This window comes from Electrophorus electricus, chromosome 14, assembly GCF_041902795.1.
Source record: "Electrophorus electricus isolate QZ-2024a chromosome 14, ASM4190279v1, whole genome shotgun sequence".
Classification (NCBI taxonomy): Eukaryota; Metazoa; Chordata; class Actinopteri; order Gymnotiformes; family Gymnotidae; genus Electrophorus; species Electrophorus electricus.
Window position 1 is genome coordinate 24523991 of NC_137510.1, and position 23510 is coordinate 24547500.

The window sequence follows — 23510 nt, forward strand, 5'->3', positions numbered from 1 at the left end:
ACGGTGCAAGTGCAGCTCGCGCTTTCTGTGGGAGATGTCTGGGATCGACTCTCCCTCTCCATTTTGATGGACACTGTTGAGGCTGAGCAGGTGTAGCAGATAAATTGTGTGTGTGCACATCTTTGTTGCATGCAGCCCTGCCTTTCTGTGACCTGTGGGGCAGGGCACCCAGTTCTACTGAATTTATGGCACCCTGCAGAGTTCAGTGCCACCGCACCTCTTTAAGGCAGAACCAGTTTGGATAGGGCTGAACTGGTTTGGTTAGAGCAGACCCGTTTGGTTATGGCAGACCAGTTTGGTTAGGGCAGAACCAGTTTGTTTGGCCAACTGAACCAGTTTGGTGTTTGAAGTTGTTCCCTCTGAGGCTTCACTTCACGCAGGAAAGTGGCCAGCTACTGTCTTATTTTAATCATCACTCCCCCCACGGTTCTTCCCACGCAAGTGTCAAGTGCATGCAACAAAGATACCAAAATGTGACTCACAGGTTCTTATTCCAGCGAAATGCCAGCGCCTGCACGAGCTGCTGTCCTTTCCCTGTCAGCGCTTAAGTGCTGGATGGCTGAGGAGAATCTGAGAGAATTCTCTGAGAGAATTAGCACAGTTAGTTACATAGTCCCACCTGGTCTCGTTGATTTCTCTGTGCCCTTCTACCAGGCTGAATGGAAAGACTCCGCCTCGTCTTCTCCATTACCCCCATCAGCTCCAGATCTTGCTCCGCCCCTTCTGCAGTTGGACAAAGACACGCCCCCACCCAAAAAGGTCAAGGCCCGTCCCCCACCTCTCAAGCGCCCGTTTGACTCGGTCGACAAGTAAGTTCCCTCCTTCACAGAACATCGACGTCGCGCTATCATCCACTCTTCTGGCCGTGCATATTCGACCCGCCGGCGCAGTCATTCCGTGGTGTGAGTTCCGATTGGCTTGTGAGCGCAGGGTCCTGTCGGAGGTGTACTTCGAGGAGCGCTTCGCGGAGCTGCCGGAGTTCCGTCCGGAGGAGGTTCTTCCCTCACCCACCCTGCAGAGCCTGGCCACGTCTCCGCGGGCCATCCTGGGCAGCTACCGCAGGAAGAGGAAGAACTCGACTGGTGAGAGAGGCAAGCGCAAGCACAGCAGCACCCATTGTGCTCACACCTGATCGCTAAGTTATGTGCAACGCTGAACCCTTGGGCTCTTGCATGGCAAATTCATGCATGCGGTTGCGAATGGGTGTAGCGTTTGAAGGTCTTGGGTGGTTGAGGTTCGGTCAGCTGTAGGGTCGAGTGTGAAATGGCGCGTGGTCCCAACGCTTGTATCGCCTGCAGATCTGGACTCGTCCACGGAGGACCCCGTCTCTCCGAAAAGGAAGAGCCGCCGCAGGTCCAGCTGCAGCTCGGAGCCCAACACGCCCAAAAGTGCCGCCAAGTGCGAGGGCGACATCTTCACTTTCGACAGGCCAGGTACCACCAGGCCGGATTTGGAGACAAGCACCTGTGGGTTTCAGCTTTCGTTATGAGTCATTGTTTGTCGATATCTCTCACACTGTCTCTCACACTGTCTCTCTGTCCCCTCCACTGTGCCAGGTACAGATGGTGAGGACATTCTTGGGGAGCTGGAGTTTGATAAGGTGCCGTATTCCTCTCTCAGAAGAACTCTTGATCAGAGGAGAGCGCTTGTCATGCAGCTATTCCAGGACCACGGCTTCTTCCCCTCAGGTAACACACATACATACTGGGCTCCCTGGAAGTCCTCAGATGCTTTTCACATCTCGGTACTTCCCGTGTCAATTTTGTGCCGTGTGTCTTCTGCAGCCCAGGCCACAGCTGCGTTCCAGGCACGGTACGCTGACATCTTCCCCACCAAGGTGTGTCTGCAGCTGAAGATCCGCGAGGTCCGCCAGAAGATCATGCAGACGGCCGCTCCTTCCGAAAGCGCCGGGACCTCGGACTCCTCCCCTTTACCTGGACCTTCGGGGCCCGTGGCCAGTGAGGGAGGAGGCGGGTCTGAGTCTGTGGAGAAGGAGGCGGAGCGAGAGGAGGAGCAGACCAGCTCCGAGGAGACCAGGAACGCAGGCGATTCGCTGGACTCCACCAGATGAGTTTGATGGACAAGCTGAATGGAACAACCAGTGACCTGATCGCTCCCCCAACATCTCTATCAGACACTGCTGCTCTTCTCAGAGAGAGAGATTGAATGTGGAATGGATGTTAAGAGGGGGACCCAAGAAGAGGGTTTTTTTAAAAACTGAATTCCACAGTATTTTGTGTTGTTTAAAAAACAAACAAAAAGACATTTTAATTGCAAAAGGACCGAAAATAGGTCACATTTACACACATGCGTGCACCCCCCCCCCAATGTTCATTGTCTTAAATATCCACACTTGAACTTAAAGCATTATTTTAATGATGAGGCTTCCTTTGGACTCAGAATTGAGGACTGTGGAATTGTCCTGTTAGACCGTAAAAGCAGCTCTGCTGCCGTATGAAGGCAGGACTTACGAGGGCATTCGATTCCGTTGTGGGATTGATTTTTTTTTATTTTATTTTAGGGGGTATTATGTGACATATGGAAATATAAGGTGGGCACAGGTAGGTTCTCATAGGCCAGGTTTACTGCCAGTCATTGTGAGGCCGGCCTCCATTGGCTAGGCTTTAGAGACGATGAAGACTTAATGGACTCTTATATATTTTGATATTTGCTTCCCCTTCTCCCTTTCTGTGGTGTTTTTGTTTTTGAAGACTTTTAATGGAAAGCATTTTATTTTGGCACTGAAAAGCCTCAACGCGACTAGCTTAGCACAGCCATTCACAAGCCCTTTCTTATGATTGGCTGTAGGACATGCCAGTCATGGCTGGAATCATTCCTAAGCTGCAGATTGGCCAGCCATGAAGGAAGATGTTATTAGAAAGGGAGTCAGTGGACACATTATGGCCACTGATTGGTCAAGGGTTTCCTTCTTCCCCTATATATGGAGAAACATATTTAATTTTTTCTTCTTTCCTTGGCATTTTTACTCGAGTTAATGTGAGATTGTGAAGCAAAAAGTAGAGTATGTTGGAATATATTCTTAAGAATTTATTATGACATTTAATAACTTTCCAAAAAAAGAGAAACAAAACTTGATTTTTAAATCAACTCGTAAACCTACAGGTCATTATGTTATTGAATTTCACATTACTGTTCTTATATTGTTCTTGTGACTCTAAATGGGTGTAACCTACATACTGTACTTTTTTGACTTGCTTTTTGAGGACCGAGACGCTAGATCCTCCACTCTCGCTCTTCCTTCAGTAGGCACTTCCACTGTGGCTGTTACCTTCCTTCTTCTACCCTTACCTATAGAACCACAGAGAAGTGTCACTTTTTTTTTTAAGAAAGTAGAAATATTACCCGCTCACGCCTTGTCCAGCAACTCCCGAGGCTTCAGTTGTAGTTTTAACTTCTTCATTAACATTCCTCCCTGATCCTTCATTCCGCTCTTCCTCCTTCTGAAGCTTTATTGGTCTTTCTACACGTCAATCACTTTAGGTTGAGCGGGAAGAGAGAGCAGGAGGAGGCGGGGCAGGCGGGGTGACTTACCCTGCGAAACTTGTCGGTGTTTGTACATAGTTCCTGTGGAGTCTCACGGCTCCATATCGTATTAAGGAGTAAAAAAAAAAAAAGCATTATTAAAAGTTAAACAATGCCATTAAAGGAACTGAAATTGTAAAACAAAGGAAAAATAAATGAGTATGGATATTAACTTTTTTTTTCTTTTGCTAATTATGTGAAAGGATTTATACAAATAAGCTCTACATTTGTATTATTTCTCTCAGTATCAGAATAAATAGATGTTCACATAAACAGCGACACCCTTCTTTGTGCATAAACCAGTCAGACTGGTGTATGATAAAATAATCTTGTCTTTCCCCTCCCAAGGAGTGAGACACCGAACAGTGAGTGGGAAGATGGAGCTTTATTATATACACACACCTACACCCACACACACTTTTGCAATCTTGTGTTAACATGCCTGAGAAATGTCAGTAAAAACACTCATGGAAGCAAACAGTTCATTTTTATTTACATCTTTGACATGAGACATCGCATTGTAATTTTTGTACATTTTTTTTTTTTTAAACTATATAAAAAAAAAGGAACGTTTATTTTTTCAACACTGCTACAAACCAGAAGCAAGTTTGTATTACAAGGTCACATCACTAGTGCCCCTTGGCCAGCTTTATGATGAATGAACGCGGCACTCCGGCCGAGCTGGGCGTTTACGTCTGTTCACCCAGTCTCGCTCGCCCTGGGTGGCGTGCTTCAGGCCCGCAGAATAAGAGCTGTCAGAAGGGGCTGTTCTGAGGAGTGAATCGTCCCGAAATAGAGCATAGAAAGTGGAACGTATCTCTCTCTCTGGGTTCACCGTGCGATCATGTCCCGCCTTCTGCTGCTGCAGTGGAGTTTGCATCCGTAACGCAGTAATTCCCAACTGCTCTCCTGCCAGGCTTGGCCGTCTTCCGTCCCGGAGCATCAGGGTCGCCGTGGCGAGCTGCGTCCAGTTGCGGACCCAGAGGGACGAGCCATAGAACGGGCGCCCAAGTTTGAGTCCGGAGATCTACTGCCCTGCAGAATTTGGTTCCAGTTCTAATCTAGCAGACGGGTCGTGCGCTGAATGACCGGGTCGGGTGCCTTAGAACAGGGATGAGAGATCGACCAGGGCAGTCCTCCCGCCACGTCCCTCATCTCACTGCGGTCTGCAGACCACCCTGGTCCCAGCTCAGTGCTACTTGCTGTCATGTGCCCATTACACCCCCCCCCACCAGTCTCCCTTTTGTCGAACTAATCCATGGCTTCGTCTTCCAGCCTCCCACGTCCCACAGGTCAGCCCCGGGACATGGACGGCTGCTTGTGTTCTTTCTCTCGCTTACATCAGCTGGAGGCTGTCTATCGTAATGGCCTCCATGTTGACACCACTCTCCAGCGCCGTGTGGTACAGTTCTATGGCCTCGGCCAGGTCTCCGCTCGTCTCGATGATGGCTATCGTCTCCCCAAACTCGTTGCACATGATGGTGGGAGTGCCCTGAGTCTGAAGGGTGAAGACAAGACAGGAGAGGTTGGAGAACAAGAGGTTAAAAAGGGCGTTGCCACTTTGTCTAACAGACACGTACCTGCTCCAGACTGGAGGTCTGGATTTGGATGAGTTGCGGTTGTCCCAGCTGGGCGCCCTGCTGACAAAGAGCCGGTACCGCAGATGTGAGGTTGACCTCGGCTGCATTTACCACGGCGACCGTCGCCATGCTGGCATCCACAGCGGCCTCCACGGGAACGTCCCTGCTCGGTTCGCTGTGCTCCGTTGGCGGCTGAGCGCGCATGTGGGTCTTGCGGTGGTTTCTCAGGTTGGACACAGTCTTGAAGGCTTTGCCGCACTCAGCGCAGGCGTGCGGCCTCTCGCCTGTGTGCGTGCGCCGGTGCTCGGCCAGGTGCATGCTTTGCACAAAGCCCTTGCTGCAGAACTCGCAGCGGAACGGGCGCTCACCCGAGTGTGTGCGCAGGTGCTCGCGCAAGTGCGTGTTCTGCCGGAAGCGCTTGCCGCACACGGAGCAGGGATACGGCCGCTCGCCTGTGTGTACCCGCTGGTGCAGCGTGACGCTGGACGCCGACACAAACAGCTTTCCGCACACGGGGCAGGGGTGAGACTTTCCGGGGGCGGAGCCAGAGGCGGAGCCGCGAGGCCGCCCAGGTCCAAGCCCGTGGCTCAGCTGGTGCAAGCGCAGGTTGGCGGCGGAGTTCAGGCGCTTTCCACAGATGGTGCAGTCCAAGTTCGGCTTTGGGGGAGGGGCCGCCTGCTGCCCGCCGCCTTCAGTGGCCGCCTGCTGACCTTTGACCCCCGAGTCTTGCTCGCCATCGGCGTAAGACTGCATCAAAGCAGCGTGCTCCTCCAGGCAGTGCATGTCCCTTTGGCGCTTGCGAAGGAAGCCTTCTGGGCAGTGCGGGCACGGGTAAGGCGCCGGTGCCCCTGGATGGTGGAGGAACCGGTGCGCTACGAGCTTAGCCGGCCGGACGAACGTGGCCGAGCAGTCTGTGCAGGCAGAGGGCGTGGGGTCGCCGTGGAGCAGGCGGTGCTGCCGCAGGTTGGAGGACTGACTGAAAGCCCGGTGGCACACGTCACAGCGGTACGGCCTCACGCCCGTGTGCGTGAGGCCGTGACGCGTGAGGTTGGCGAGTGATGAGAAGGTCTTGCCGCACACGCTGCACTGAAACGGCCGCTCGCCCGTGTGCGTGCGCAGGTGGTTCCGGAGGTGGATCTGCTTCTTGAACGGCTTCCCGCAGACGGTGCACTTGAAGCGGCGCTCGGCCGAGTGAGCAGAGCGCCGGTGGCTCAGCAGGCGGATCTGCGAGGAGAACACTTTACTGCAGGTGGAGCATGGGAACGCCTGACCGCCTTCACACGCGGGACCACACGGCTTCCTGCCTCCCTTCTCCGAGGACTCGGAGCTGCCAGAGTTCGGAGGGTTAAGCCCGTCCGGGATCGCTGGCGAGTCCCGAGCCCCTTCCGCGGCGGGTTCCTCGGAATCCACCCCGTTTTCGACGGCTCTGGCAGCCTGAGAGGCGGAGGCTGAGGTCTCCAGCACAGGCTCGCCGGAAGCTTGTTCAGCACTCTCAGGAAGCAGGACAGCTGCACGTTTCTGTTTCCTCCACACGGCCTCTCGTTCCCTTGCCCTCTGCATGATGGATAGAGACAAGCGCTGGGTCAGTGGAACCTACACAAGAAAACACACACACACACACAGAATGCCTCAATTTACGTGCGAAACTAACTTTTTATTTTTATACAAACCCTAAATAGCTACTAATCCTTGTTGTAGTTCCCGTTTACCCCACTGTACTGAGCATTTACCGTGGCAGCAGGGTTGACCGGCTCACGGTTTGTATGCGTGCGGCGGTGGTACAGGAACTTGGTCATGTTGGTGAAGGTTTTGGCACAGAAAGGGCACCTGTGAAGAGGCTCCGACGTATGGGACTTCCTGTCACGGGAGACGGAAGGGAGATGGTTATCGCCAGGTACTGCTGAGGTTCTTCACAGCGAGCGGTTACCCACCCCAGGTTCCTACCTGTGTATGATGAGGGTCATTTCGGTAGTGAAGCTGTGTCCGCAGTCCACGCACAGGAAGCGCGCCTCCCCCGAGTGCGTGCGCATGTGGGTGTGCAGCGAGCCCACCTTCTTGAACACCTTGTCGCACTCCGGACACTCGTGCGTCCCCTGCTCGTGCACCCTCAGGTGCGCCGCCAACCGGTTGGCGGTGGTGAACGTTCTCTTGCAGTCCTCGCACTGCAAGGCGGCGGCCGAGTTGGCGGCGGAGCGAGCGCCGTACGGGCGCCTGCCGCCTGCACCTTTCCCCTGCCCAGCCTTCCCCCCCTCCTCCCGGGCGTCGTCCCGCCTTCCGTCGTCTTCCCGTCCACCGGCGGCGGCGTCTTCGTACCCCAGCATGACGCCGGCGCCCCCACTCTCCTTCTCCTGCGCCAGGAAGTGCTCCCCCTGGTGGTGAAGGAAGTCCTCGGGCGTGCTGAACAGCAGGTTGCACTCCGAGCACTCGTACGGGTGAATGATCAGGACCTCCTCCTCCGCATGCTTTGCCAGGTCCACTTGCTCCACAGGGGGGAGGAGGCTGAGTGCGGTCATGCCGTTCTCCAACCTGATTGGCTCGGAGGGCAGAAGAGGAGGGAGGAGTTTAGCCTTGCGGAGGGTCGTCGAGGCGGAGCCATCGGCAATGGCCTGGGCAGAGCAGAACTGGAGGCGGAGCATTGCAGAGGTGGAGCCGGGTATGGATGAGCTGGCTGAGAGAACGGCAGCTCTGGGCGGAGCTGCAGGCTTGGGCGGAGCTTGCTGCTCTCGGAGAGCCTGGTGAATGAAGAAAGCAAAAAAAATAAAAGGACCACCACCCCCCCGAGGCACATCAGCCACCCATCAACAAGCATGCAGACAAACCTTCGGGTACGCACCTGGGCTAATGTCAGGATCTGCCCTGCCCTCTGTTCGTCCAGGACCAGATTCTGAACGTTGACCACGGGAGCGACGGTGCCATCCGGTTGCAGCACGTAATCCTGACATGATGACACAAAAACAACAGAACGTTTTATACTGCGAATAAGGATGCCCGCTGGTGCTACGTGACGTACACAACGTGCCATAACTGTCACACATCTGCTGCATCAGTCAAGCATTCTTAGCTCGCAGCCCCCCAGCGCGAGCGGCTACAATCCCGCCACGTCCATAATGCCTCAAACGTTCCCAGCGATTGTGCTTTGCCACTCACCGTGTCGGCCATGCTGCTGTGGGTGCTGATGCGCTCGTGCGTTTGCCGGTGCGCCAGCCACTGTTCGGGCGTGTCGAACAGGGCCAGGCACTCCAGGCACTGGTAGTGGATCGGCACAGCAGCCACGTTTCCGCCCGGTTCCGCCACCTCACACAGTTCTGCCGAGGAACCAGAATCAGGATCGCTGCTTGGGCCAATGCACGACAGCGCACTGACAATACTGACAGCTACGTTTAATAACCAAAGCCCAGAGTACAAACTGAACACCACAACTTACAGTATGGACATAAGCAACACTGGGGATCAGCATACGAGATGCAGGGTTAAGGAAGGCATTTTCTGGTACACACACACACACACCCTCCTGTTAAGTTGCGGTTGTGTGTACATGGCAGGTCGGTACCGCAGGCTGGGAGTTTTCAGCAGTGAAAACCCCCGGTTTGTCCAGCTCAACTGTGGCGTTTTCAGGAGAGGCTGCTCGTTCAGCGGTAGGGCTGTCGCCGTGTAGGAGCGAGCGGCTACCTCGCCGTCAACTTTTTTGAAGATACCGATTACAACACATTTCCGTTCATTATTGTCTACTTTTGTGCGTCTACGCTACTATCTACGTTAGTTTTTGTTTCATGGTCCACATCTCATCTTCAGGGATGGAGACTGCATGGAAATCTCTTTGACCGAGTAATCCACCACATGAACCCATCGCCAACGCCTCTCCCGCCGCTGCATGCGTGTTCGCTATTTTATCAGACATGACGCCAATTTAACACAGACCGATTCTGCTCCGCTGACCTTAACTGTTTTTGGCTTCAAGTTCACCGAGTGCACACGGCTGTGCCAAATAATGTTTCTTTTTATCCAGTGTGTGTGCACATTTTCCTCTCATGGTAACCCTTGTTTGTTTTAACAATGTGATAAGTTTGCTTACGTTGTCAGTGTTAATGATAAAAGTTCTTAAGTATCTGAAACACATAACTCATTTTTCCATAAGCTGCCAATGCCTCGACCCCCTGCCTTAAACAGTGACCTACACACCTCAAAAAAACACTATACGTAAAGCTGGATGTTTACAGGCATGTTCCTCTCAAGTCCATGCAAACCAAATCCAACACCATGATCTTCTCAGACCACGTAATCATATCTGTAAGCACTGGGAACGTAACTGCTCCCAGTGCGCACTGGTTTGGGCTTTGAGTGCCTTGAAATAAACGATGTCGAGCGTAGAGGCTCTGCAGATATCCCGCTGACCCGATTCTCTGCTCTAGACTGGCGAAGCTTGGCAAAGGGACCGAAAACCGAGGCTGACGACTCTCAGCACGCTTGGGAACATGCTGAACGTAGCCGATGGACTGTGCTACGGAACCTTAAGGGCACAGTTCTAGAAAACGCCAACCGAATGCTACCACCACATGTCTAACTCACTTCAATAAAAATTTAGGACCAATTCTCTCCAAAAGCCAACCCACATATTCAATTATTCAATTCACACAGTAGGGACAACAATGAACAATAAGGAACCTCCACGAGCCAAAATATGAAAAGCCAGCATTTGAGTATTTCCACTCACTCTATCCCACACCTCTCACACACACACACACACACACACCGTGTTCTACATCCAGCCCCGTCTCCCGCATGTGCAGCTCTTGATGAAGCAGCAGTTCCTCTGAATTCCTGAGGAGGGAGCCGCACTCCAGACACTGGTACTGGCTCTCCCCGGACTCTTCGTGGCTGGAAAGGGCCTCCACGTCCTCCCCCTCTGCGCCGGTGTGTATCTGCTGGTGTATCAGCACCTCCTCCAGCGTGCCGAAGAGCTGCTGACACTCGCTGCACATGTACTGGTGTTCCACATACTCCTCCTGCTGGTCACTCATGGTCACTGCAGTCCGGGGAAATTTGGATGCGTGTTTGTGACAACGTCCTTTTGTCTACACTTCTGATGACGGACAGACGTGCTGTAATTACTTAAACATGGGATTGTAATCCTGGGACAGTATTTAGTAAGTGAAACTTCTAGTTTATGTGCGTCATTTTTGGAGTTCGAGCAAGATCATGTCTGAGATTCTTCATAATCACTGGGCAACCTGAAACAAGCAAATGCACATTACCAGTATTATACAGACGGTCAAAATGTGTGTGCAACACAGCTAAAAATAATAATAATAATAATAATAATAATAATAATAATAATAATTAGAAAACACTATCTACATGGTTTTTATTTTTTAATGTCTGGTTCTTTTTTCTTTAGGCATTTTAAAACACCTGTTCTGATCCACATTCATTACTGAATGATCCTGTCAGTCAGTCAGTCTGCAACACTTATCGATTGCAATGGCACTGTTTGGAGGAGTCACAAACAGCCGTTAAGGGTCACATGGATGTATTGTTTTCCCCGTAGCGTCTTAGCACATTTCTTAAGTTATATAGCTAGCTTAGCTGTGTAGGTGCGCACGTCTCCCACACCAAAAACAAACGTTTTGCACGGCTGCGACAAAAAAAAAAAAAAATAAAATAAAAAAATCCGTTTGTGTCCGTGACGGCGTGAACCTGACGACTATTCACGCATATGCGCGAAAAATGACGGCGAGAAAGTGGGCACGGTTTGGCCACAAACTCGGCTTATCCTAATACCTGCTCTGCAACATGCATGCGTCTGCCTCGTGGCGAGCGATTGGCGGCGCTCTCCGCATTCGCCAGCCCTTGCGGAGCGCACCGCGGTGTCCTGACTCGCCTAAGCCGGAGTGCGGCGGTCGTCAGGCGGCGCTCTTCACTTTTCTCCCCAGGTCTACCCTGTACGAGCGAGGGCCTTCTTTCCCCTCCGACGTCCAAATCTTACCTCGTCAGACAATCCCCTCATGCGGCGGTCTCAAGCCTCTGCGGGAGCGTCGGAACTTCCGCGACGAATTTTCTCTCGACGCAAGAACAGAAGAAATATGTACATAGTTGACGAAGTGTCGTGAAAATTAGCCCGATATTTAAACGCCGAGGCTGACGGATTGTATCGTTTCTCTGGCTGCCGCGTCTTCGCAGTGTGCATAATGTACCGCCCCCTCGAACCACGTAAGGCTCGTCAAAGGTTGTGATTGGACCCATATGTTGTCAGTCAAAAACTTGTTTTTTTACGGTTAAATGAAGCACTAGCTTTTGGGAATCTGTCGTTTTATTGAGGCACAATCAACTATGATTAAATGTTATATAGAAAGCTGAAGAGGTGTTATACGCGTCTATTTTATCACGATAGCAAGACAAGCAGAGCCCAGTGTTGGAAATCATTTCCTTTCAAGAAGCTTAAACTTTCGTGAAGACCTTAGTACAATCGAAATTGCGTAAAACAGCTAAAACCGAATCGCTTTACACTATTTATACCACATGTTGGACAGACTGTGGATAGGGTCCTAATGTAACGCCTATATGTGGATATTTGGTTAAACTGTTTACCGCACCAAGGACAAGGATGTTTTGATGAACAGTGTCAGACACAGAAGAAACTGTAATATACTTTGTACGTTGTACTAGAATAAAATATGTAAAATTGTTGCCTATGCAAGAAACAATTTTGTCGGAGTTATTTACAGAAAAAATACAGTGTTTTAATCGTTCGTCTTCTCGTATGTGTTTAATATCTTAAATTGTGTAGTCTGGTCAGGCCAGATCTGAACTCCATTACCCATAATGCATTCGGCACGTTGCCATACGTCAGGTCCAACTGCACAACCAGACTGGGGAAGAAAGAGAAGACGTAGCTGCAACCCCACCGATATACCATTCAGGCGGTCTTTATTTTTATAACGGTTATCGCATTTTAAATCAACATATCCATTAAGCGCCTGGCCCTAGTTTGTCGGCACACTTTCCCCCCTGCCCCTGCATACTCTCAGCAAAGAAAATGAGCGGCAGCGGGCGGCCCAGGACCAGCTCGTTTGCCGAGCCACCGGGAGCTCCGGGAGCCGCTGCAGCTACCGCCGGATCGGCGGCTGCGGGTGGGAGCACTTCAGGAAAGTCTGGGGCTGCACAGGCCTCCGGCGGCAGTTCGTCTGGCTTTGGAAACTTGAAGCTCGGCAGTAAGTACATAACTGCACCAGTCCCGGTAAGCGTGATTCCAGCGCATCCACAAAACGAGGAGACCTGTATGTATCATTTACTTTATGAACGTGAATCGGTTGGTTGATTAACTTGGCGTTAACCTACTTTACGTTGCTAGCTAGCGTGCTAGGCTAATGATGGGCAGGTTACATGGCTAGCTAGCGTTAGCTTTCCTAGCCTTGTTTTTGTTAACCAGCATAGGGGATCAAGGGCTCTGATCATGTGCCTCGACCAACTCATAGCATAGCCAGTAGTGTAAGATGCAGAACAGGTGAAATAGACCATTCCTGCCCCCAATCCCGAAGATGACGGTCAGGTTTGTTCTTGTTGGCATCGCTGACTTCCAGCTATCTCACTGGAACAAAGCTCAGATGTGCTAGCTGAGTTAGCTAGCTTAGCTTGTCTGCAGACATCACCCTGGAGCGACATCCTCCTCGTTTATCTCGGCACTTCGAAGTTATTCGTCTAATATCCTGCCTTTAACACAATTTCGTGCACGTTTGCAGGTTATGCTCGCAGACGATATTGTGTGGAGGAGCGTCCTGTCTTGACAGGGTCTCTCGCATCGCTGTTTCATTAGCTTGCAAGTCGAGACAAGTAGCGTTGGCTATGGCGGAAATGGTAGAAATCTGTGTAAAGTTTACGCGAAGCTTTTTAACGTTTAGGTTTTTTGATGGTCTCAGCTTTAATGTGAAGTGGTAAATTATTCTTTTGCGGTGGCAGAAATTAAGTGACAGCTATTCCTGTATTGCTGTAAATGACTAAAGTGTGATCTGTTCTCCGCAACGTCTGTGCGCACATATAACACCCCCCATGGACGAAGCTGGTGTCAGTTTGGTCATGACTAGAAACTGAGACTAGGTAACATCTATAGTTACAATGGGCAGTGTTCAGGTGTTCATTATTTCCTGTTCAGTGTGTGTGCAAGCAAGACAGTCAGCGACAATATTTGGATCAGGTTCAGCTGAATTGAATGTAGAGTGATTGTGATCATGTAAGATTCACACATTAAGCTCTGAGACCGAGTCGCCTCCTTTGTGGAGGGCGTCAAAAGCAGAAATAAAACTTCAGTCCCAGATGGTAGAGATGTACCCGGTCTTCTGCACTTTAGTTACAGTATTCAGCTTTTCACATTTTCAGGTTCATCTATCACGTAACGACTGTGACTGCCATTTCTGTGATTAATCAGTGTCTTCTTGATGCCAGTGCATGTATCTCTAAATGCAAAAGCAGGACTGTAGCACCCAAACTTGATTTAAAAATACTGTTTGATCTGTGATTCGGGTCCTGGAGGTCCTGTGCCATCATCTTTCATTTAAAACCTTTTATTTTTCTGTGAACGTTACAGATGGATTCAGTGGATCTGTTTTCTGTGAAAATCACATTTTGTGTGTGGCATCCAAATTTTGGGCACACGCGTACCATTTCTGTTGTAGGTGTAAATAAGTGAGAAGATTGCCTTCTCATTCGTCTGAGCTCCCACATTTACGCGTTCCCAGAGGTTCCACCCAGCAGAAGGCCAAGATTCAATTCCCATCCGAGCCATGTGGCGGGATGTCCCCGAGGATGTAACTGGCCGTGTTCGTGCAGGGAGGGAGGGATGCCAAGGGTTCTTTCTTCCCTGTTGTTATGCAACGCACTGGCGTCCAAGGCAACATCAGGACAGAATGGAGCGATTAGTGCAGTCCTCTGGCCTGCTGAGGTGCATGACAGTACTGCGGTCACTCAGTGCACTGCACAGCTTCCTAATCCCCCAAAACAACGTAGCTGGACCTTCACCTTGTCATGTCTAGGGGAATTACTGGAATCCTTTAAATACTTGTTCACTTTTCTATGCCTATTTGTCGGGGGAGGGAGGTTGTCATGGCGTTCAGTGCTCAGAACCACCTGGGAAATTGGTGTTTGCTGAACTCTGGATGAATCACGATGTTCTCTCCAGTCTGTGGGTGAGAGGAAGGCTCACCGCCTCCAGGACATTCCTGCCTGTAGGCATTCATTGTATTCGTAAGGCACGTCAAATGTAGAAGTGCTGATCTGAGATCAGATTGCTCCCTGTTTACACTGCTCACGGGGTGCAGAGAAGCTGACCCAGAAACCAGCCCGCTGATTTCAGGCGCCTTGTGACTAGGCCTGGTCTGTCCCCGCCTCTGTTCAAATACACCAAAAGGCGTGTTCTCGCAGATTCAGCAATAAGTCGTGTTCCTTGCTCAGAGCTGCTGGGAAGCAGAAGATATCTACACACAGGTGTTGGGTTACCAGTGCTCACTGGAATGCATTAAGGACTTGCTCAAGGCGGCTGCCAGAGAGAGGCACATGGTGCTTTGAGACTTCGGCTGCGTCGTCATGGCAGCCGGGCTGCTGCTGCACTTTGACTTCCACGTCCTGCGGCTGAACTGTTTGAGCACAAGTCAACTTTAGTCAGGCGTCGAAGTTGCAAAGGTTTGAGTTTAACAGCAGTGTAACCATTCCATAGCAATCCTAATGTACCCATTTTACTGCAGTGAAAGTGTTCGCTTCCTGTTTAACAGCTTTTAAAAAGATCCTGTACTTCAGTTTTTCTTACAGGAGCATTTTATTGTGAAAGTCCAGTTTAGTGTAACTCTAATTAGAGCACCCCTGAAACCACAGTGCTACGAGGGGTCACAGGCAATTTTTATAATACCTGTCCATATTTGCTATATCTGCCTATCTATATCTGCAAGTTCTATTTTTGTTGTATGTCACACAAGTAAAAGGCAGCTGAAACAGTGTAATCTTTGTAGGTATAGCAACTAACTGCTTTGTCATAAACAATCCCCAGCCTCCCGAAGTCTCTGAGACATGCTCTTGACCTGTTTTATAGTGGTGTAGTTTCTGTCCACAAAGGCTCTTGTCTTGCTACGACAGCTCCCCAAACCATCCCCGGAGTCAGCGTCTCAGAGCATGCTCGCCAAAAAAGTGTCCTGTCCTCTCTGGTCTCGAACCTTTTTTTGTGTGTGTGTGTGTGTGTGTGTCTCTCTCTCTCTCTCTCTCTGTATGCCTCAGGGGACAGCGGGAAGGTGACCACAGTGGTCGCTACGCCCGGCCAGGGCCCTGACCGCCCACAGGAAGTGTCCTACACGGACATCAAGGTGATCGGCAACGGGTCCTTTGGCGTGGTGTACCAGGCCCGGCTCATCGACAGCCAGGAGATGGTGGCCATCAAGAAGGTGCTACAGGACAAGAGGTTCAAGGTACCTTCATGGTTGAAAAAGTCCAGGTGGCGGGTTTCCGTTCAGATCCTGGACGGGTCCCCAGCACTTTAGTGTCATGGTGTCGAGGCTTTCGGTTCTGACTGTAGCTTTAAGCAGGCCTGATCATGTACTCGTCTGCTTCAGAGCAGTGGAAATGATTATAGGTGTGATGACGCAGTGTCAGTAATGATCTTCTCAGCTCTGTTCAGTGGGTAATTCTATACAATTTAAATAGCATTTTCAAACTCATGTGAGGTGAAACTAATGATTCACATTAAAAAAGACCACTGAAAGGTGCTGCTGATGACAGTGTAGTTTAGCGCCAGTGTCAGCGACTCTGGTATTGGTGCAGTTCCACTTTTAAATGAACTGTGGTGGCGATAACCAAAGAGTTTGAAGAATGCTCTTTCAGTAAAAAAAAAATGTAATTCTCTCTTCTTTTAATTTGGTTGTGACCTATACTGGGATAGAACGGATATTAGGTTGTATTTTTCCACATCGTCATACCAGAGTTCCAAGTTGCACAACCAGACCTCACAATTAAACGGTTTTATTATAACCTCCTTTTAGTAAGGAAAAAGGTTAAATGCATTTTCTTAAAACGGTGTCCGTGACTTATTACTAGCTGTGAGTTTCATTTGTAGTTGTGTGGTTTTAAATTTGCTGCTCATCACGTGTTCCTTCTAACACCCGCCTCGTGTATGTCAGTATGGGAGCGCTGGTGTTCACCCAGCCCATCTTCAGTGCGTGTGCTGTCAGTCCCAGTGTGACACGGTCTCCTCCTCTTCCTCTTTGATGTTCCTGCAGAACCGAGAACTCCAGATCATGCGTAAGCTGGACCACTGCAACATCGTTAGGCTACGTTACTTCTTCTACTCCAGCGGAGAGAAGGTATGACGGACCTGCCATTGTCACGCTCAGTCACCCCACCCCCCCGTGAAGTCGGCTACAGAAATTGCTGTGAATTAAGTTTGATTGTGAAAGCCGATTGAGTGTCAGTGGGCAGTAGATCGCTATTCATTGTCACGTTGTGATGCGGGGTATGTCGGACAACTCTTAAGGTTTTCGTGCGCAGGCAGAAGTTGACTGCGACCATCATGTCTCTAGGACACTCACGCTGGTTGGTCCTGATGCTCGTCTGGCACTCTCGATGGGCTGTTTGGACTGCATTTGTAGGCCAGAACAGAAACGTGTGTGAGAACGGAGCACATCTGCTCCGTTATTACTGCAGCCTTGTGCTGTGACGCGTTAAAAGAGCCAGAGCTGTGACCACTGTCAACAAGCCAGGCTTGATGGAACTGGGATTTGATTTACTCATTTATTTGATGTTATGTCCTTCAACATTTGACCTTTCTCTCTCTCTCTGTCTCTCTGTCTGTCTAACTTCAGAAAGATGAAGTGTATCTGAATCTGGTTCTGGATTATGTACCAGAGACTGTGTACAGGGTGGCACGCCACTTCAACAAGGCCAAGACCACCATTCCTATCATTTACGTCAAAGTGAGTGCGCCACTGTTTCTGAGGGACTCCACTCCTCTGGGCTGAATGCGTCCGCTTGGTAGAGCCAGAACGCTCATGGGAATATCTCTCTCTCGCTCTCTCTCTCTCTCTCGCTCTCTCTCAGGTGTATATGTATCAGTTATTCCGCAGTCTGGCCTATATTCATTCCCAAGGTGTCTGCCACAGAGACATCAAACCACAAAACCTCCTGGTGGACCCAGACACAGCCGTTCTTAAGCTGTGTGATTTCGGCAGGTGTGTGTTTGTATTTGCTTTCAAAGGTAGAAACGCTACCTACAGGCTGCAGCGTGCTTCAGTGTTTGTGAGGACTCGAATGCTTGTGGAGTTGTTGTGTTTGTTTTGTTTTTTATTCTTTGAGTGGGGTTTTTTTGGCCCGGTTCCCACGTGTGTCACTCGTGTTTTCATCTTTCTGTCGTCTCCTCGCAGCGCGAAGCAGTTAGTTCGCGGTGAGCCAAATGTTTCCTACATCTGTTCACGGTATTACCGTGCCCCAGAGCTCATCTTTGGAGCCACAGACTACACCTCCAACATCGATATCTGGTCAGCCGGCTGCGTATTGGCTGAGCTGTTGCTGGGGCAACCCATTTTCCCCGGCGACAGCGGGGTCGACCAGCTAGTTGAAATCATAAAGGTGAGACCTGCATGTGTGCATCCCGTGCACAGGGACAAACAGAATGTGAGCTCATGCGTCGGCTGACTTGGTTTTTGGATGCCTTTCTGTCCTCTGTGTGTGTGAGAGCGCTCCTCTCGCCCTGACCCAGTTGTTCCCTTTCCTGCAGGTTTTGGGGACGCCTACGAGAGAACAGATCCGAGAAATGAATCCCAACTACACAGAGTTCAAGTTCCCACAGATCAAAGCGCATCCCTGGACTAAGGTGCCAACCTCACACAACAGCCATGCTTAACCCCTCTCAGTCAGTGGAGGAAGCCTCACGTCAGCCGTGTTGTCCTCAACAGGGCCATACAGCAGTAGGAACTGGTTGTGAAGGGTTTTTGTGGGTGGGGGACAACGAAAAAAAAGATCCGGGTGCTTTCCCAGCCTCTGCTGGGTAACGTTGATGGCGATGACCTTGGCCGCCCTAGTCTGAGTGCAACCCTGCAGGTGGCACAGTGCCGAACACAGTCTGCACACAGGAGATGCACGGGCATCCAAGTGCCCAGCTTCTCCCAGAGCAGCAGGGGCTAAATTGTGAATGGCTCTAAGCTCCATCCCTCCCTCACTAGACGGTAGACGCCACCAGCGTGAAATCCAATGGCTGTTGACCTTGTGCACGTTAGTCATCATCCTTTTGTGTGTGTGTGTGTGTGTGTGTGTGTGTGCGCGTTGGTAAGCAGGTGTTCAAGCCTCGGACGCCCCCGGAGGCCATCTCGCTCTGCTCTCGCCTGCTGGAATACACACCCGTGACACGCCTCTCACCGCTCCAGGCCTGCGCCCACACCTTCTTCGATGAGCTGCGCCAGCCGACCGCCCGCCTGCCCAGCGGCCGTGAACTGCCCCAGCTGTTCAACTTCAGCCCCGTGGGTCAGTAGGGGGGGGTTGTGCTGAGGTTGTCGTGGGTGTGAAGGCATGGAGGTTTAACGGATCTTCTTCCTGCCCACAGAGCTGTCTATCCAGCCACAGCTGAACTCTGTCCTCGTTCCTCCGCACGCACGCTCGCAGAGCACGTCTGCCTCGCACGGTACAGAAGGCGCTCTCGCCTGTGTGTGCGCGTCTGTTCGTCCGTCTGTCTGCCATACATGCTGCATGTATTGATTGCTTATGACCGCAAGTATTAGTTGTGTGTGTGTGTGCACACGCGTCTAACGAATGCTCTCTGTGCCCACAGATGGCAGCGTGTCCGACAGCTCGGCCCAGTCCGGCTCGGCGCCGGGGGCCCTAAGCAACAGCACCTGAGCGTTTTCCTCCTGGGTTACTGTACCATCTCCAACCTCCTCCTCCTCCTTCTGCTCCTCCTGCTGTCTCTCCTTCTTGCCTTCTTGGAGCTCCAGCACCAGTCTCCGGTCTTTTCTTCCCTCACACACTTGTCCACAAACCAGCCCAGACCCTGGACATATGTCTCGTGCTGTCACCTGTCAAGTCTGTCCGTTTCAGCAGGACCCTGTTTTTATCTGTTTTTAGTTTAGTTTAGTTTTTTTTTTGTTGTTCTTTTGTTTGTGTGGTTTAAAGGCAAAGAATGGTTCTCTGAGGCATTGCTGACCCCTAGTGGCAGGAGGACTGAAGCACAGTTATCACCCTCGTGTTTCTAGAGGTCCATCCATTTTATTACATTTTAGACAAGATTACAACTACTGCATCCTGCACAAAATGCAGGTGTGTTGTTTTATTTTACTTTGCTCTTAAAATGTAATACATTTTAAAGGTTTTTTTTCCTTTTCTTTCTTAAATGAGACCATCTTTTCGAAGGGAGTGAGGCATGAAACTGCTTTTATGAAGCAGTGAGAGGTTTTTGTCTGTGTTCCCGGAATCGGCCGCTGTTTTTGCACTTTTGTCAGGAATGCGCAGAAAGAGTGTGTCGGGGTGCTGTTATGCTTTTTTTTTCGAAACAAACAAGCTAATCAAACCCTCCCCCACCCCCCACTTCCTCTCTATATCTGCCAATACTAAGAGAGCGTGCCCCTTAAAACTGGGATCACTCCAATCCCCAGCGGAAGAGCACATGTCTGGGATCAGCTGTTGTCTTCACACCACAGTGAACTGCCCCGATACGGACGGTGAGAGCTGATCAGGCCCTCAGGTGTTGAAGCCGATACCTGGTGTTCTCACTGCTTACTTCAGTTAGAGTTCACTCGAGAAAGGTCCTTCTCCTACACACACACACACACACCTCTCTGGGCATTCTTTTCTCTACTTGTCATGGCGAGCGTCTGGTCTTCATAAGTATGGAAATGTGCCCTCTGCCCATGCAACCCACATCTCCGATCCATGGGAGTCGGTCCCACCAAGATGGGGGCGTGCGTGCGTGCGTGGGTGTGTGTGTTTCAGTAGACTTAGAGAAAATGTAATGTTTAAATGGCTGCTGATCTGTGACGAATCTGATCTAAATCATTGTAAGTATCATAGAGTTCCAAAAGTGCACACACACACACACACACACACACACGCATGTCCATGCACAGATGTCCTTCCTCACCGGACTAAATTGCAAACCCATTGCAGGTGAAAGTTGCTCATGTATCTGGAGCCTTTTGTCCTTCCCACTTTCCGTCTTTCCCCTTCTCAGCCCTAGTATGTAAATACCATGTACCTTTTACTTTTTGTTACTTTTTTGTTATTATTGTTATTCTATTGTTCTTGTAACTTGATTTTTTTTTTTCTTCTAGTGGCGTAGCGCTGCTTCAAGTAGTGGCCAGCCTCTCTCTCTCTCTGCTGTACATAACATTTCAACACCCCCCCCCCCTGCCTAGAGGGGACAAAACTGAACAAAACTCTCTCTCTCTCCCTATCCCCTCCTGTTTACACCTCCCCTCTTGTCATAAATGTTATTTTGATTATTTTATTTATTATATTGACTTTTTTTTATCAGATGGCGGAAGAGACTTGTGTGTGTGATCTGTCATTAGAATAATATTCGTATCACAAACTCGATAATATAATGGAATGTGTTGGACAGTGTTGATCTGTTCTCCAGAACATTCTAGTAGTGTCACTTAAAACATCCTCTGGAGTGCGGGCACACACGTGCGTGCGCGCGCACACACACACACACACACACACACACACGGGAACTATTTAGCCCATCCAGGATTAAGCAGATGGGTTATGGGGGAGAGAGGGAGAGAGAAACTGTGTTTTTGTTTGTTGGTATAAATAATTAAACTCATTAATAAAGTGAGATGAAAGGTGTCTGCTTCTGATGAGCATTTCTGTAGAGGATTAAGTGCATCTTGCTGACAGTCAGTTGCTCAGTCTTTCTAAGGACTTTGATATAAGTGATACTCTACGATTTTAGTTGTGCATATAACCTCTTAGTATAAGGTGTTTGGCTATTACTTAAACCGAGTCCCATATTCAGAAAATTGTTTAAATACAACAGAAGCAAAGGATTTCCCTACTGCAGGTTGGATGCTGTGAGAAGATATGGGTAAGTGTACAGTGTCAAAGGACCCCTTTATCTGATAAGCCAAGTGGGTCAGGCCTGCAAAATAGAGCAGCAAACCCTCTTGGTTGTATCGGAAGCCTAAAACCTAAATCAATAGTTTGGCTGTGTGGGGATGCGTCTGGAGTCTTTGGCTTCAGTCCTTTGGCTAATTCACTGCGCAGTTTAGTGGTTTCCTTAAATGTACCAGTGCACCCTATTTATCAGGTAATTATCAAGCTTTTCTAGAGGCACATGAGGAATAGAGTTTGCAGATGTCCCACGGTTCACAGGGATCTTTAATTAGTTACACTGTCAGTGGGGGGGGAAAGCTTAGTGGCAGAGGCTAAAAAATTATCTCTGTGAGCAGGTTTATTACTTAGAAAAGTAGATTTGTGGGGTTTGGGAATTTGCATTAATGTGTTCTGCTTTGGCAGATTTTTATGCAGTACAGCGTGAGCCAGGAGATTTTAAGTAATGCTGCCTGTCAGTGTTCTTATATAATGTGGCCACAGGTAATATGTTTATAAATATATTTCATATACATTTAAAACTATGGATTCACGCAAGGTGGGATCTTTTCCATAAAGCGGGAAGGTGCTTGGTGCTGCCCTCCATCAGAGCTGGGTGGCGGAGTAAGCGCTAGCTGTGCGCTAGGCAAAGGTGAAATACACGGTCCCTCAAATTATCGCGAACTCATTTAATTGGACTCATAAATGCTGGATGAATTTCAGCTTGTGTTTTTAATGATTCCCCCCCCCCCCCCCCCGGTACTCAGCGCGTTGAGAATTATATAAGCTTGTTGTGATAACATTGCTCAGAGGGGAGAAATCTGTTTTTCTCCTGAAAAAAAGATAATTATTGGCACCAGTGAATTTAGCAAAAATAACTGCCGTTTCCCCTGAAATGGGATGAGACAGGGAACTGTGTAGCTGAAGACGGGGTAGTTTCATAGAGAGTTGACCTAATGTACTAAGGTTACTGTCAGTAACCCATGTTTGATTAAGTAATAAATATGTAAGATGTTAAGTACATTTGTAACAAAACAAGTGAGGCACAGATACCCTTGCTTTTGACACCAGGAGGGAACTATGTTTTCCCGCTGGGGTGTTAAATGGATCAAGATTCAGTATAAAACCTAATTAAAGGGAGAAATTTCTTTGGATGCTACTGGTCCCCCAGTCTGCTAAGAAGTATGTATAACTGCATAATAAACCCTAATGATTAAATAAGTGACTCATCGGTAATATGCAAGCAGATACCGACGTCAAAAAACAACTTCTGATTTTCATAATACAGTTAGGCCTATTCCAGATAGAATATTAGACCATGCAAGCAACATTTGCGTTATGAAAATTGGAAGGAAGCTTATCAAATTTAAAATTAAACACCAAAACCTTAATGTCTTCCATTTTTAAAAATATGCGATAAGGAATAAAATTCCATAAGGAGTTTGAGTTTATAAGAAATAATTTCAGTCAATTTATCTTGAATGGGTCATTGAGTAGAAGGAAATGTAGAAAACCTAACCCCCCGGGTTCATACGTATTCATTACAACTGACTTATTTTTCCAGATAAAGTCAAGAAGAGATTTGTCTTACAGTCTTACTAATCCGGTTATAGACATTTTAGGTTATAGACGCATATTTGTCTTGATATCGGCCTTAGGCCTTAGTTAACAAATGTCTACCCTTTAAAAATAAATTCCTCAAAAGCCAGACGTTTAGTGTTCGTATTCCCGTTGGCAGGATCGATGATTAAAGCACTTCTCCATGCTTGGTCCTTCCAGACAACACCACCCAGGTAAGGTCCATGTCACCTGTGCGTCGTCTGCCCTGCCACTTAATGAGCGACCACGACGCACAGCGTAAGTTAACTTCAGCAGCTAAACGGAATTCTATTGGTGGAAAGGAAGGGTACTCTAGACCAATCACGTCGATTTTTGTTGAAACGTTAGAAATAACATTTCTGGTACTAACAAGCGAGGCTGCATTCGGTGAGTTTTGAGCTTTCACAAATAAGTTTCGTGCAGTGATACACATGTATGTTAGTTTTCTGACGATAACTCGGCGTTTCGGAGTTTCAGCTGGGGGAGACGTTCGCCGTTTGCGGTTATGAGGAGCCGTTGCTACCACCGAAGAAGCGCGCGCCGCCCTTCTTCGGCGGTTCCTCGGCGCTCGCGTCGCTGTCGTCAGATGTTTTAGAGCGACTCGGCGCGTAGTGGCTGCGCTTCACACGGATAATGGGTCCTTAAAAAACGGTCGGGACGGAGATTTAAATTGTTAAACCGGCTGTATGCCACCCAGTTTGAGGAAACGCTCCATACGCTCAATGCTAGCTAGTTAGC

At 49.4% G+C, this 23510-nt stretch overlaps 4 protein-coding genes across 14 annotated transcripts in view; 3 read left to right on the forward strand and 1 right to left on the reverse strand.

The window, feature by feature from the left end:
• The window catches only part of cicb (capicua transcriptional repressor b), a 43752-nt gene extending 40037 nt beyond the window's left edge, over positions 1 to 3715 (forward strand). For 3 of the 6 annotated variants that reach the window (XM_027019483.3, XM_027019478.3, XM_027019479.3), the window contains 5 exons: positions 655 to 809; positions 931 to 1091; positions 1299 to 1466; positions 1557 to 1688; positions 1785 to 3715. In XM_027019483.3, the coding sequence (XP_026875284.2) occupies positions 655 to 809; positions 931 to 1091; positions 1299 to 1466; positions 1557 to 1688; positions 1785 to 2071 (903 nt within the window). In that variant the 3' untranslated portion in view covers positions 2072 to 3715. The remainder of the gene's footprint in view (positions 1 to 654; positions 810 to 930; positions 1092 to 1298; positions 1467 to 1556; positions 1689 to 1784) is intronic. The other 3 variants (XM_027019481.3, XM_027019480.3, XM_027019482.3) reach the window with 3 other exon arrangements.
• A 198-nt stretch (positions 3716 to 3913) lies between these two features.
• Positions 3914 to 11711, reverse strand: znf526 (zinc finger protein 526). 4 transcript variants are annotated; one of them, XM_027019444.3, is made up of 8 exons: positions 11107 to 11711; positions 9874 to 10351; positions 8271 to 8428; positions 7957 to 8058; positions 7068 to 7855; positions 6854 to 6980; positions 5124 to 6677; positions 3914 to 5041 (listed from the first exon to the last, which is right to left on the reverse strand). In XM_027019444.3, exons 2-8 carry the CDS (start codon positions 10139 to 10141, stop codon positions 4880 to 4882), a joined length of 3159 nt encoding a protein of 1052 aa, XP_026875245.2. In that variant the 5' UTR covers positions 10142 to 10351; positions 11107 to 11711; the 3' UTR covers positions 3914 to 4879. The 4 variants fall into 4 exon arrangements, with proteins under 4 accessions (XP_026875245.2, XP_026875244.2, XP_026875243.2 ...); XM_027019443.3 differs by having other exon boundaries at positions 5124 to 6716; positions 9874 to 10146; positions 11107 to 11709; XM_027019442.3 differs by having other exon boundaries at positions 5124 to 6716; positions 11107 to 11708.
• A 268-nt stretch (positions 11712 to 11979) lies between these two features.
• Positions 11980 to 20930, forward strand: gsk3ab (glycogen synthase kinase 3 alpha b). Its single transcript, XM_027019445.3, has 10 exons — positions 11980 to 12331; positions 15378 to 15565; positions 16373 to 16456; positions 16955 to 17065; positions 17190 to 17320; positions 17513 to 17717; positions 17866 to 17961; positions 18422 to 18608; positions 18688 to 18765; positions 18913 to 20930. Exons 1-10 carry the CDS (start codon positions 12157 to 12159, stop codon positions 18978 to 18980), a joined length of 1323 nt encoding a protein of 440 aa, XP_026875246.2. The 5' UTR covers positions 11980 to 12156; the 3' UTR covers positions 18981 to 20930.
• Positions 20931 to 23100: 2170 nt separating this feature from the next.
• znf574 (zinc finger protein 574) overlaps positions 23101 to 23510 on the forward strand; it is a 14162-nt gene continuing 13752 nt past the window's right edge. For 2 of the 3 annotated variants that reach the window (XM_027019472.3, XM_027019471.3), the window contains exon 1: positions 23172 to 23510. This exon is cut by the window's right edge. The gene's annotated coding sequence lies outside the window, so the exon portion shown is untranslated. The other variant, XM_027019473.3, reaches the window with a different exon arrangement.

Coding starts and splice junctions, on each gene's coding strand:
- znf526 (XM_027019443.3), bottom strand. CDS start 10,141: ATGAGTGACCAGCAGGAGGAGTATGTGGAACACCAGTACATGTGCAGC. Junction 7,856..7,956: donor AGATCCTGACATTAGCCCAG/GTGCGTACCCGA, acceptor TTCATTCACCAG/GCTCTCCGAGAGCAGCAAGC. Junction 6,717..6,853: donor CGGTCAACCCTGCTGCCACG/GTAAATGCTCAG, acceptor TTTCTTGTGTAG/GTTCCACTGACCCAGCGCTT.
- gsk3ab (XM_027019445.3), top strand. CDS start 12,157: ATGAGCGGCAGCGGGCGGCCCAGGACCAGCTCGTTTGCCGAGCCACCG. Junction 15,566..16,372: donor TACAGGACAAGAGGTTCAAG/GTACCTTCATGG, acceptor ATGTTCCTGCAG/AACCGAGAACTCCAGATCAT. Junction 18,609..18,687: donor GTTCAACTTCAGCCCCGTGG/GTCAGTAGGGGG, acceptor TCCTGCCCACAG/AGCTGTCTATCCAGCCACAG.